This window comes from Puntigrus tetrazona, chromosome 16 (genome assembly GCF_018831695.1).
Source record: "Puntigrus tetrazona isolate hp1 chromosome 16, ASM1883169v1, whole genome shotgun sequence".
Lineage (NCBI taxonomy): Eukaryota > Metazoa > Chordata > Actinopteri > Cypriniformes > Cyprinidae > Puntigrus > Puntigrus tetrazona.
Window position 1 is genome coordinate 27,647,912 of NC_056714.1, and position 14,237 is coordinate 27,662,148.

The following is a 14,237-nucleotide window of genomic DNA, read 5'->3' on the forward strand; positions in this document are numbered from 1 at the left end:
CATGACACAGTACTGTATTTGCAGGGCAATGTGCTTTTGGGTGAAATAGGCTTTTTCCACACTTATGGCATCTTGACTGTGACTGTTTAAATTTTCTTTAGCTCCATGGCGCTTTTAACTCTTTGCCTGTTGTGAGATGGTTTGTTTCTGCTTATGATTCTGTCTACAGAGCCATGTGTTTTAGCAGCACATTCACCACGCAGGTTACTCTGCTGCTGCTTAACTGCTTTGGTCTGTCTTGCCATGTCAATAGCTTTTCCAGCGTTAGATCTTTATCTAGCTGCATTCGCTCTGACAGACGTAAATCATTCAAACCAACGACTAACCTGTCCCTGATGAGTTCGTCATGCAATGGTCCATATTTGCAGTGCTCTGCCAAGGAAAACAATGCAGTCACGCAAAAAGTCGTGACCGGCGACTCGTTTTCCCCTTGTTTTCTCATATTAAAGCGTGCCCTTTCGTAGATGACATTTTTCTTTACAAAGAATGTGTGAAACCCCTCCTTCACTGTGTCGTATTATTGCATGTATTCGTTTGTCAAATTTAATCCTTTTAAAATATCATCCACTTCATCGCCCATACAGTACACATGAGAGTATTTATTTGATTGTCTTGCAAGGAAGTGTGAAGATTGCTGGCCTGACGGAAAGCGTTCAAACCGTCTAATCCATTTTTCCCATTCGTGGGGTTTGGTGAAGTTGAATGGCTCAGGTGGCTGGATGCTAAATGTAGCACACAGGCCGGCGTGGGCAGCTCTCTCCCCCAGCTGTTGCATCACCTGGAGCTTGTTGACTTCTTGCGCTTGCTCCATGACAGCGACTTCACTTACAACTTATAACTTCACCAGCGCTTCAAAAAAACTGCTGCAAGCCTCTTAGAGTATCCTACTCTGACACCATGTCGTGTTATCTAGTGTATAATGTGAGTAAAACAGCACACAAACTCTTCATGACTTTCAACTTAGCCCTCCTTTATTGTTCTCCCCCACAGTGCCCCTGCTGGACCGAAACAGTATCGGGGACTCCAACTGTGGAACATTATTATGTAGCTTCACTACATAGGATTATCCCACAGGGATGAGCTGGGCTCTGGATCCTGAGTGGGGCTGGTGTCGTTGTCCTCCAGCGCAACAGTCATTGACGATTTGCAGGACACCAGCACCCACTCGATGTAAGCGGCGATGCTCTCTCGAGGGCCGTCTCCGGACAACCGCTCGTGTGGTGGTGTTTAGTCCTGGGAAATGGATCGAGCAGAGAAGCTGTCCGGGTAGCGCAAGTCGTTCACGAGGCGAGGAAGTCCTTTGTATAGCCCTTGAAGCGATCCTCCTGCTCCAGCAGGAGGATGAGAAGTTGGGGTCGTCATAAGGGGGAATCGTTGACAACAAAAAAAAAAAAAGGAAATACGCGCTATTTACTTTTGTGGTCAGATCGTACTGTCACGTGTGTGGTAAGCACGAGAGCAAACAACGAGTATAAATGAAAATAAAGTGTTTTAATCTACGTAGGGATGAAATAGGCAGGCAGGCAGGCAGGCAGGCAGGCAGGCAGGCAAGCAGGCAAGCAGGCAGGCAGGCAAGCAGGCAGGACAGAAATCACGTAGGGACATTGACGATCGGACAACGTGAACTCAAAACACACAGGACTAAATACACGAGGAAATTAACTAAATGAACAAGACACAGCTGAAGAAAATGATATAATTAACATGGAGGGAAGGCAGGGCACAGGGAGCACATGTTGCGAGACAAAAACAATAACAAAAGAGTCCAGAGATGTGACACAATCATTTACAGAAACCTTAGGTTCTTTGAAAATCTTTCGTTCACAGGATTTTCAACGTCGTGGAGTGAAGGCAAGAAGCATTTTTATTATTGTTAAGGTCTCACGTCTTCGAGCAGGCCTACTAAACAGCACACAAATTCGTTAACAAAATACCTGTTATACTTGTTTACAGTTCACAAGGAAGTCACTGCAGGAAAAATTTAAACTCCTCCTTCAAAAAAAAAAAAAAAAATTCTCCAAAAGCGTCGTGAAATTTCCTCTCCTCTGCACTGAGCCTCAGACGAGCCACGAAAGGTGAGTTAAAGGTAACGTGGTATTCCTCAAGATTTCTTTCAGTAATTTAATATACTCGTAAATCAAAAATGATAAAGAGCAGAAAGTATAAAATGTGGTGAACAACTGAACAAACAGGCTGCCACCAAAACTTCCTTATAGGAAACTAGATTTTTGTATTGTTATTTCAAGTAGGCACCTACATAAAACTTTTATGTAGGCGGCAAAACTTAAGTCAGCAATGCTGTTTTGATAATCAAGCATGCTGTGTAGAATATTACATTTGTGTGCTATCACCCAAAAACCCAAAAGTTCTTTTTTTCCCCTGCTTCTGTTATGGTACGCACTTGAAAACAGATTTTCCTAATAATAATAATTTGCTGTTCTTATTATTTCATGCTTTTAACAAACAGGTTTGGCCATTGTTATCTACTGGAAGGTTTGAGTCCATCGCTCCCATCTTCGTCATGACCGTGACGGTGTCTCAGGGTGAAGGACTGACGGTCATCAGCGTCACCTCAAACCCAAAGAGCAAATGGCCCGTACTGTGTCAGATTCTGGGCTTTCTGTGCTACAGTCCAGTGTGCTCTGTATCTCAGGGTATGAAAGGGAAGCTGAAGGACGTCCACACAGCTTTTGGAGTGAGTCAGACATTTACATTAATTCGAAATACATATTTTCAGGCACTTTGGATTGTTTAGTTTTTTTTTGCATACAATGTTTTTACGTTTCATAATGTTAGTAGAATTTATTATTATTTTCATAAACTTATGGAGCCCCCCCTAAGGGACATGGTTTTAGTAAAATGTTGTTTTCACTAAGAAACTTTGCATTTATTCACCTGTGCGTTCACCCAAGAAGCTTTGCTTTGTTTCCACCACAGGATAAAAATGAAAAATGATAAAACAAGATGAAAATAAAAAGTTGGAAAATCTTGCATTTGGAAAATTACGAACTGTGAGACAAAAGTCAAAATTACCATTTTTTACGTTAAAAACCTAGATGCAAGGAGAAAAAAAACGCGAGTCTTGTAAGTATTGTAAGACAAATTTGGCAGTTCATTATTTTTATTTGTAAACAAAAACAGAAAAGTCAGAGTTGACCATTTTGAGAAAGATTATGAGGTATAAACTCAGAATTGTAAGATAAGGAGTCTCTATTACTTTTATTTTTCTTTTTTTCCATGGCAAAAACAAGCTTTCATTCTTTTGTGACGGAAAGAACATGGCGTAAGAGGAATGCATATCGGTGGATAAGCAAGCGCAAAGTGTCTTGGGGGGAGGAAAAGGTTTGAGAGAAAAAGCAAAACTGCTGAAATACCGTATTTCCTCTCATTTTTCCCTTAGTAACTATGTCGCCTATAAGGAGCTCCGTACAGAAACATTATGTGCAGGTTTTGGATTAGCTAATAGTGTTCGTTTTGGAATATACGGCTAATTATACAGCTACAAAAGAAGTATTTTGGAAACATTGCGCAAATACTCGTTTATATGTTTGTCCACACTGACAGCAAAAATGAGAGCACAAAACTGGAATGTTCTTAACCGTATTGTTCTTTTGTTCCATAGGTTGTGCACATGATAATTGGCGTCCTCAATATTGTTGTGGGGATTGTGTTCATAAGTCTCGGGTTTTACTTGAACGTGTATACGATGGCCAACGTGCCCTTTTGGATTGGTAGTGTGGTACGACAAGTCTTATTTTGATAATTATTATGTTTAGAAATCAATTAATATTGTGCAATGCCGGTTAAAAAGTACTGATATGCTCATTTTGTATTATTATTATTATAGTCCATTGTAATTGGAATCGTATGCATCCTCATGGCGAAGTTTCCCTCTTCTTGTCTGGTAAGTGTCTATTAAAGGCATTTGTGTTTCTGCTGGTTTGTATATATATATATATATATATATATATATATATATATATATATATATATATATATATCATATGGTGTGGTAAGCAGGAGAGCACACAACTAGCATAAAGGTAAAATAAAGCCACACGCCAAATAGGCGAGATCGGACAAACAACTGAAATCGGACAAAAAACTGAAATCACAGGACTTAAATACACGGGTAAATGACTAAATTAACTATACACAGCTGAAGACAGTTAACTAAAAAGTAGGTTAAGCGGAACACATGGCACACGACAAAAACAATAAAAAGTCAAAAGACGTGACATATATACACACACACACACACACACACACATATATATATATATATATATATATATATATATATATATATACACACACACACACACACATATATATATAAATTATATATAATATTATTTAATTTTTTTTTTTTTTTTTTTTACAGCTGAGAAATGGGATCATTCTAAATATAGTCAGTGCTGCATTCTTCACTATCACAGCTGTTGTACTGTACACAGTGGACATGGCAAATATGCATACAAGGTACAGCTGTGAAAATTACAACGTCTATGCTTATGGTCCTGAAGGAAATCGGAGAAGAGAGCTGTGTCTGGACTACAGGAATGTTACCAAGGTAATGATTATCTTTCTTGTCTTTAGCCAATGTAAGACTAGCTACAGCAGATCGAATCGTCTTCCAAACATACCCACATTTTAAGAACTTTTGCAAAAGCCGGTTTCTGAGGGAAAGCATAAAGGGCAGCTGCTGTTTTATTCATTTATTGTAAATGTCTTAAAGGGCTTAATAGATGATTTTCCTTTTTTTATTAAGTTGACGCTCTACTCTTTACCCACCTCTAGATGGTCCTCAGAGGACTAGATATCATGATGATAGTGCTGTCGGTCCTTCAGATCTGCGTGAGCATCAGTTTCTGCGTGTTGACCGGGAAAGCTTTGTGCAAGAAGGAGGAAGATGAAAAGGTACTTTAAAACAATCAATCAGTCAAACCCACCGTGATCAGAGGACTCTTCTGTGTTCATGATTGTCTGTTTGGGGTTTTCAGTCGGTGGAGGATCCAGAACTTGACAAGCCGCTGCTGGAAACGCGCGCCGCTGGTGCCGTGTGTGAGATAAACACACAAAAATAATCAAACCTACTCTCTGTAATGCAATGGCATTTTGTGTCTCAGTATCGGAGTGAAATGGTTTAAAGCAGATCAGCTCCATTCACAACACTGCTAAATTAGATTTGTTTTCCTTTTACAAAAGTGTCATCGTTGATCTTTCTTCGTTTACAATAGCGGGTGTTACTTTTTTATTACTTTGTTAATTTTTTGTTGTGTTCTTTGGGGCTTATATAAAAATAAATGACTTCAGCACTGGCATCAACCCTTTTCATCTTTTAATGTTTTTTAAGCTTCTCTACTAAGTGTTCCTTTGTACAACAATGAAAAACTGTTGAAAACTAATGAAAAATGTATACATGCATAGAGTTACCAACTGGTTGCAAATAAAGTTGAAAGAGCAGCAGTTTTAAAAATTATTTCACACATAACTTATGTCTCTGATATACACACTTTACTAATAAGTGAAGAAGATTCTTTTTTTTTTTTTTTAATTACTTTTATAGTCTGGAAAGGCCATTCAAAACTCAATAGGATACACAATGCTGTAGCCTCTGGAAAATTGTTATTTTGATAATACAATGTCCACAAAACGAAAGTTTCAGTTTGTATTTGGGGATGAGTTGTGCCTTTAATGACATTAGAAAAATGTTATATTGATATAAGACCACTATCAACCACTTAAGTGGCCTTCTGCAAATCTATTGGTGTATTCTTCATGTCTATTGGTTTAACTGTATAGTATATGCCAGATAGGGGTATGAATACTTATGCAATTTAATAATTTCAGTTTCTATTTCTAATAAATAAAAGTTATGTTACAAGCCTGTTTGCAGTCTAGTGTGTTTTGCATCTGAGGATATGAATGTTCACACATTTACAAGACTGCCACAAAATACATTTTTGATATTTTGATTTTCAGACCTTCTGATTTACTAAAACCTTTTTGAGTTGGTTTGATTTAAACATTAAAATAAAAGCTAAGATTTAAGATGCTTAATATAATTTTCACAATTAGGTTAAGATGCAGTGAGATGCATTAAAATGTTTTTTAAAACGCCTAATGTGTTGAGAACATGGCATGCAATTTATGTATTTGGATCCTCAAAAAAAATCATTAGGACTAAGCTGCAACCTTTAGATCCAGTTTGTAGTTGCAAAGCGTTAATATAAAATTATATGCAAATTAATATAATACAAAAGATGCACTGAAACTGTTGGAAACCTGCCATGATCGTATATATTTATTAAGTATTACATAAAAATGTATCTCCTGCTGTCATTGCAGTAGGTGTGCACATTCTCACTCACTGATTGACCCTGAAACCCTTTATTTTGTAGGATTTTCAACATTGTGGAATGTAAATAGCATAACATTTAATATTATTAACAACATTGCTTAATAATAATATTTGCTGAACAATAATTTAAGTGTCAGATTCTGGGCTTTCTGTGCTACAGTCCAGTGTGCTCTGTATCTCAGGGTATGAAAGGGAAGCTGAAGGACGTCCACACAGCTTTTGGAGTGAGTCAGACATTTACATTAATTGGAAAATGTCTTTCAGGTCTTGTGTTTTTTGAATGCTTTAGATAGAATTAATAAATGTTTTGAAACACCTACAAAAAAGTATTCCAGGGCAGAAATGATATCAAGATATTATTATTACAAAACATCAAATTTGTGGAGAAAATACTAAACATACAATAACTGCAATTAATCATGCTTAATTACATCCAATGTAAAGTTTTTGTTTACATAATATATGTGTGTGTGTGTGTGTGTGTGTGTTCTGTATATTTATTATGTATAGGCTATATAAGCATAAAAACATACATAAATATATGCAAACACATGCATAAATATATAGAAGAAAAAACACATGAATGTAGATATTTTCAACATATATACTGTAAGTGTGGGCAATGTCAAAAAGCAATGTCAAAAAGCATAATTCTTTTTTTTTTTAATCGGAAGGAAAAAAAACTTTGGTTGCACATGTATTATGTTTGCTCTTGTTTATTATAGGTCCTTTTATCCGGAATCGTATGTATTCTTGCAGCTAATTTTCCCACTTCTTCTCTGGTAAGTGTCTATCAAAGGCATTTGTGTTTTGACAGGTCCCAAAGTTTTTCCACACACACAGTTATTATATATATACTGTTTGCATTTTATAATAATAATGGGGATGATCCTGAATGGAGTCAATATAGCATTGGCTGTCATAACTGTTGTGGTGTATTCAGTGGATCTTGCAAATGATTATAATGAATATAGAGGGCTCTGCAATTATCATTCACCTAACGATGAAGGAAGTGGAAAAAAAAGAGATCTGTCTGTCATACAAAGAATGAGAGTAATGATTATCTTTTTATTATCTTTAGATGGTGCATTATATGCACTGGATGTTAAATCTTCTTCCAAATGTATATTAGTAGTTCCTTTACAAAAAGCACCAATGTATATGTCTTACAGACTTTAGGGTGACTTGACAATCCGCTCTTTATCCACCTGTAGATCATCTTCAGGGGACTGGAAATCATGATGATTATCTTGGTGGTCCTTCTGCTCTGTGTGACCATCGGTTTTGTGTTTTGACTAGAAAAGTTTTGCTAAAGAAACCTGAAGATATAAAGGTACAGTATCGACTGCACTGTTACAACAATATATCAGTCAAATGATGATCATGAGAGTTTAGAGAACTGCTCTGTGTGTGTTTATTATTGTTTGCAATTGGTGGAGGATGCAGATCTTCACAAGCGGCTCCTGGGCGATGCGGTGATGCATGTTAGAGAGACACAAAAGCATGTTGTGATTTAAAGCAGATCTCCATTTGTAACACTGTGTAAATTGAATTAAATGTTTAATTATAGTCCAGTCACTAAAGGTTGATTGTATCCGTTAATGCTCTTAAATACACCCAATGAGCATAGACATCTATTGTATCCGTTGTTCTTATTCTGATCTGGAAGTCAAGGGCAGCCCGTTGAACCATATGATAAAAGTTGTGACATTTGGCATAGAGATGAAGAACATTTTAACCTCACTAATCACTGGAAATCTCTGTAGCGCCACCACCTTTCCAAATTTGTACTTGTGTTTGTGCTAACCTTTGAACCAAAGGGTTGGAAACTTTTTTCCCTCTCTGATTCCTCGGTGAATGTACCATTAAAAAATGTCAAATTTTTTATTGGCATGTCACTATCTGAAACACTTATTTCAAATTGATTTTTATATATTAGAGTTACATTTCATTAACCTACTGAATTTTTGCTGTGGCTGCTTTTATTTTAAATAAATAGCTAGAACACTTTGGCATTAGCCATCTGTTTTGTCATATTTTTCCATGTTTTACTCATTTACAAGCGAGTGCTATCTCCTCAATTGTAGAATTTACAATAACCATTAAAGGAACAGTTGACCAAAACACAACTGCCGGTAGCTGCATGACAAAATAATGCTGCAAGTACCAGTGAATACTCAGTTCCTGGACAGAGTGATGCAATCCCAATCAAACACACCTGACTCAGCTAATCAAGTAATTTAAGCTTATTTGAAAACTTCATATAAATATATTAATGTACAGGTGCATCTCAATAAATTAGAATGTTGTGAAAAAGTAATTCAACTCAAATTATGAGACTCCTGTATTAAATAAATTCAGTGCACACAGACTGAAGTAGTTTGAGTCTTTGGTTCTTTTAATGTGATGATTTTGGCTCACTTTTAACAAAAACTCACCAATTCACTATTTCAACAAGAATCAGAGCGACACGCCAATCAGCTAATCAATCAATCATTTTTATTTATATAGCGCTTTTAACAACACAGGTTGCATCAAAGCACTGTACAGAATAATGACAGGGATGTATAATGACGAGAGTGACCAATTTCTAATTAAATGCAGAGGCGGTCTCTGTAGTCAATTCAACGATAATCACTAGAAGTTAAGTGTCCCCAACCAAGCAAGCCAGAGGCGACAGCGGCAAGGAAACAAAACCCCATGCAGAATGGAGAAAAAAAAAAAAAAACCTTAGGAGAAACCAGACACAGTTGGGGTCAGTTCTCCTCTGACGGACGCCCAGCACTTAACTTCCAGTTCAATTTTAAACGCAACTGTGTCAGGTAGTGTAAATGACTTAGTGTGTGTGTGTGTCTTCATCAGGATCTGGTGATTGGTCCACGGGGCGCATCTAGGTGTTCTGGTCTCTGATGAACATAATCTCTGTGTGCTGATCCACCATCTAGTCTGGATACAAACTGTGAAAACAGATTGAGAAAGAGACAGGACTAATATTAGCGTAGCGCCATTCTTTTCACGATGTCACAGAGTACATCGTATTGTAGGAAATAGTGTTCCCGGTTCCAGCAAATCTAAGTAATGCAGCCTAAAAATCCTTTAACGGATTTGGGTAATAAAAGTGTGTTGGTGTGTTATGTGTAGGCTAAGTTAAAAAGATGTGTCTTTAATCTAGATTTAAACTGGCAGAGTGTGTCTGCTTCCCGAACAGAGTTAGGCAGATTGTTCCAGAGTTTAGGTGCTAGATAGGAAAAGGATCTGCCGCCCGCAGTTGATTTTGATATTCTAGGTATTATCAAATGGCCAGAGTTTTGAGAAGCATGCGGACGTGCAGGACTATAATGTGATAAGAGCTTGCTCAAGTATTGAGAGCTAAACCATTCAGGGCTTTATAGGTAATTAATAAGATTTCAAAGTCTATCCGATGTTTGATAGGGAGCCAGTGCAGTGTTGACAGAACCGGGCTAATATGATCATACTTCCTAGTTCTAGTAAGGACTCTGGCTGCTGCGTTTTGGACTAGCTGAAGTTTGTTTATTAAGCGTGCAGAACAACCACCCAATAAAGCATTACAATAATCTAACCTTGAGGTCATAAATGCATGAATTAATATTTCTGCATTAGAGGTTGAAAAGCATAGGTCGTAATTTAAATATATTTTTAAGATGGAAAAACGCCAGTTTTACAGATGCTAGAAACATGATTTTCGAAGGAAAGATTGCTGTCAAACAGCACACCTAGGTTCCTAACTGATGATGAAGAATTAACAGAGCAGCCATCAAGTGTTGAGACAGTGTTCTAGATTATTATATGTGGGGTTTTAGGTCAATTATTAGCACCTCTGTTTTTCATAATTTAGCATTAAGAAGTTACTCATCATCCAGCTTTTTATATTGACTATGCATTCTGTTAGATTCTCAATTTGGTGTGTATCAACAGGCTGCGCTGAAATATAGAGCTGAGTATCATCAGCATAGCAGTGAAAGCTAACACCATGACTCTGATAATATCTCCCAGAGAGTAACATGTACAGGTTGAAAATGTAACGGTCCTAGCACTGAGCCTTGAGGAACTCCATATTTCACTTTTGAGCGATATGATACCTCCTCATTTATTGCTACAAACTGATAGCGGTCAGATAGATATGATTTAAACCATGCTAAAGCGCTTCCTCTAATGCCAACATAGTTTTCTAGTCTATCCAAGAGAATGTTGTGATCGATTGTATCAAGCAGCGCAAAGATCTAATAGCACTAATAACAAGATAAAACCACGATCAGATGATAAAAGCAGGTCATTAGTAACTCTAATGAGAGCAGTCTCAGTACTATGTAGTACGGTCTAAAACTTGATTGGAAATCCTCACAGACACCATTTTTTTTCTAAAAAGGAAAACAGTTGTGAGGATACTACCTTTCTAGTATCTTTGACAGAAAAGGAGATTAGAGATTGGTCTGTAACTTACTAAGTCTTTGGGATCAAGATGTGGTTTCTTAATAAGAGGCTTAACTACAGCCAGTTTGAAGGTTTTGGGAACATATCCTAATGACAATGATGAATTAATAATGTTCAAAATAGGATCTATGACTTCTGGAAGCAAATCTTTTAATAGTTTAGATGGAACAGGGTCTAACATACATGTTGCTGGTTTAGATGATTTAACAAGTTTGTACAAGTCTTCTTCTCCTATAGTAGAGAAAGAGTGTAATTTTTCCTCAGGGGTTCTAAAGCTCACTATCTGATGTGAAACTGTAGTTGTGGCTGCATAGTTACAATTTTATCTCTGATGGTATCAATTTTAGAAGTAAAGAAATTCATGAACTCATTGCAGCTATACTCTTGGGCAATATTAGCAATATTATTTTTTGTTAATTTAGTTACTGTACTAAATAAATACGGGGGGTTGTGTTTGTTTTCTTCTAAAAGGGATGAAAAATAATCAGATCTTGCAATTTTTAATGCTTTTCTGTATGACAGCATACTCTCCATGAGGCAGTATGAAATACTTCTAATTTAGTTTTCTCCACCTGCGCTCCATTTTCCGGGCTGCTCTCTTTAGAGGTGCCTGTGTTTTCATTATACCATGGAGTCAGATTGTTTTCTTTTATCTTTTTTAAGTGCAAAGGAGCAACTGTATCTAAAGTGCTAGAAAAAAGAGAGTGCATAGTTTCTGTTATATCATCAAGTTTTTGCGTCGTATTGGATGAGCTAAGGAATTGAGATAAGTCAGGAAGGTTATTTAGAAAGCTATCTTTTGTGGTGGAAGTGATGGTTCTACCATACTTGTAATAAGGTGCAGAGTTTACAGGTTTAACTATACAGAGTTCACACAAGACTAGATAGTGATCTGAAATGTCATCACTTTGCTGCAGTACTTCAACCATTTTAACATTCATTCCATGTGACAGTATTAGATCTAGAGTATGATTTCTACAATGAGTAGGTCCAGAGACGTGTTGTCTAACCCCAACGGAGTTCAAAATGTCTAAGAAAGCTGATCCTAATGAGTCTTTTCATTATCAACATGGATATTAAAATCGCCAACAATTAAGACTTTATCTGCGGCCAGTACTAACTCAGTTAGAAAATCTGCAAATTCTTTAATGAAATCTGTGCTGTGCCCTGGTGGCCTGTATACAGTAGCCAGTACAAACATGACAGAAGATTTATCACTAACACATGATTCTGTAGATAATGTTATATGCAGCACCAAAACTTTAAATGAGTTATACTTAAAGCCTGCCCTCTGAGAAGTACTAAGAATATTGTTATAAATTGTAGCAACCCCTCCCCCTCTACCTTTTAAACGTGGCTCATTTTTATAGAAATAATTTTGAGGTAGATTCATTTAGCGTAATATAATCATCTGGTTTTAGCGAGGTTTCTGTCAAACAAAGCAAATCTAGCTTCTGATCTTTGATCAAATCATATTTATAAAGGGCTTTTGTGGAAAGTGATCTAATATTTAGTGAGCCAAGTTTTATCGTTTGCTTATTTGAATTATAGGTAGTTTTAATTTGTTGGACATTAATTAAATTATTGCTTTTGATTAGGTTTGGACGTTCTCTGCATATTCTAATTCGGGGAACAGACACAGTCTCTATAGTGTGATATCTAGGTGAAAGAGTCTCAATGTGCTGAGAATTAACTGCCTTTTGTGACGTGAAGCAGCTAGCAGCCAGTCGGGTTTAGCCAGTCTGTCTGCTTCCTGACCTGAGCACTAGTTGGTCATGTTGGAGCTATAAGACTATATGCCATATTTCTAGATAGAAGAGCAGCACCACCCCAGGAGGGATGAACACCATCTCTTTTCAACAGGTCAGGTCTGCCCCAGAAACTCATCCAATTGTCTATAAAGCCTATGTTGTTCTGCGGGCACCACTTAGACATCCAGCCATTGAGACCCAGCAGTCTGCTGTGAATCTCATCACCCCGTTAAGCAGGGAGGGGACCGGAGCATATTACATTGTCCGACATCGTGCTTGCAAATTCACACACCTCTTTAATATTATTTTTAGTGATCTCCGACTGGCGAAGTCGAACATCATTAAGCGTCGGCGTGAATAACAATCTTACAAAATTTACGTTTAGCATTAGCCAGCACTTTTAAATTTGACAAGATGTCAGACACTCCCGGTAAGCATTGGACTACGGTGGCTGGTGTCTCTATTTTCACGTTCCGTACAATAGAATCGCCAATTACTAGAGCACTTTGATCAGGTTTCTCAGTGGGTGCGTCACTGAGTGGGAGAACCTGTTTGATGTTCTAATCGGAGCGGAAGAGCGGTGTTTTGACCGCGACTAACCCGCCCTCACGGTCACCCAATTGCCCTGCTGCAGGGGCTCTGAAACTGGAACCGAACAATGTACATGATTCACTGTACTAGTCGCATCCAAAGAAGTATCTACAGCCCTCGCATTCTTACTGTCCTCAATTAAAGTTTGGATGCGTGTCTCTAATTCTAAAACCTTCTCTGTCAGCCTAGCTATTTCCCTGCATTTATATCACGTGAATCCTGATCGCTAACAGAGAAGGATAAACTATACATGTGACAGGCGGTGCAAGTGACAATGCAGGAGAAGCCATTTACTCACCGTGAGGATTCACTTACCACTCTTGTTTTGATGAGCTTGTGAAAACGTGATGAGCTTGTGAAAGCATGTAGCTAATCAACCTAAAATGCCTGCAAAAGTTTCCTGAGCCTTTTAAATGGTTTCTCAGTTTGGTTTACTAGGCTACACAATCATTGGGGAACACTGATGATCTGACGGTTGTCAGAAGACAATCACTGACACCTTTCATAAGGATGGTAAACCACAAACATTCATTGCCAAAGAAGCTGTCTGTTCACAGAGTGTTGTATCCACGCATGTTAACAGAAAGTTGAGTGGAGTTGAGTGCCTTATGAGGATTGTCAAGCAAAATCGATTCAAGAATATGAGTGAACTTCACAAAGAATGGACTGAAGCTGGGATCAAGAGCCACCAGAAATTTGGCTACCGTTGTCATATTCCTCTTGTTAAGCCACTCCTGAACCACAGAAAACATCAGAGGGTGTATTACCTGGGCTATGGAGAAGAAGAACTGGACAATAGTCCAAAGTTTTGTATTTCAAAGGTCTGGAGGAAGGGTGGAAGCTCATAGCCCAAGTTGCTTGAAGTCCAGTGTTAAGTTTCCACAGTCAGTGAGGATTTGCAATGTCATCTGCAGGTCTATTGTATTTTTTTTTAAACTAACATCACTGCACCTGTTTACCAAGACATTTTGAAGCACGCTTTTTGAAGATGCTGATTTCATTTCCATCAGGATTTGCACCTGCTCACATAGCCAAAAGCAATAAAATTGGTTAAATGAACATGGTGTTGGTGTGTTTGA

The 14,237-nt window shown here is 37.7% G+C and overlaps 1 protein-coding gene across 1 annotated transcript; it reads left to right on the forward strand.

Annotated features, from left to right (window-relative positions):
• Positions 1-2,002: 2,002 nt before the first annotated feature.
• Positions 2,003-7,659, forward strand: LOC122360885 (membrane-spanning 4-domains subfamily A member 4A-like). Its single transcript, XM_043261719.1, has 9 exons — positions 2,003-2,075; positions 2,468-2,695; positions 3,623-3,739; positions 3,848-3,904; positions 4,385-4,573; positions 4,801-4,920; positions 5,004-5,060; positions 6,547-6,588; positions 7,579-7,659. The coding sequence occupies exons 2-9, from the start codon at positions 2,522-2,524 to the stop codon at positions 7,657-7,659; spliced, it is 837 nt and encodes a 278-aa protein (XP_043117654.1). The 5' UTR covers positions 2,003-2,075; positions 2,468-2,521.
• Positions 7,660-14,237: the final 6,578 nt, after the last annotated feature.

Bases quoted from the DNA above. Each gene is read 5' to 3' on its own strand.
- LOC122360885 (XM_043261719.1), top strand. From the start codon at position 2,522: ATGACCGTGACGGTGTCTCAGGGTGAAGGACTGACGGTCATCAGCGTC. The intron at 3,740-3,847 runs GTACGACAAGTC...TTATTATTATAG, and splicing joins CCTTTTGGATTGGTAGTGTG to TCCATTGTAATTGGAATCGT. The intron at 6,589-7,578 runs GTGAGTCAGACA...ATCCACCTGTAG, and splicing joins ACGTCCACACAGCTTTTGGA to ATCATCTTCAGGGGACTGGA.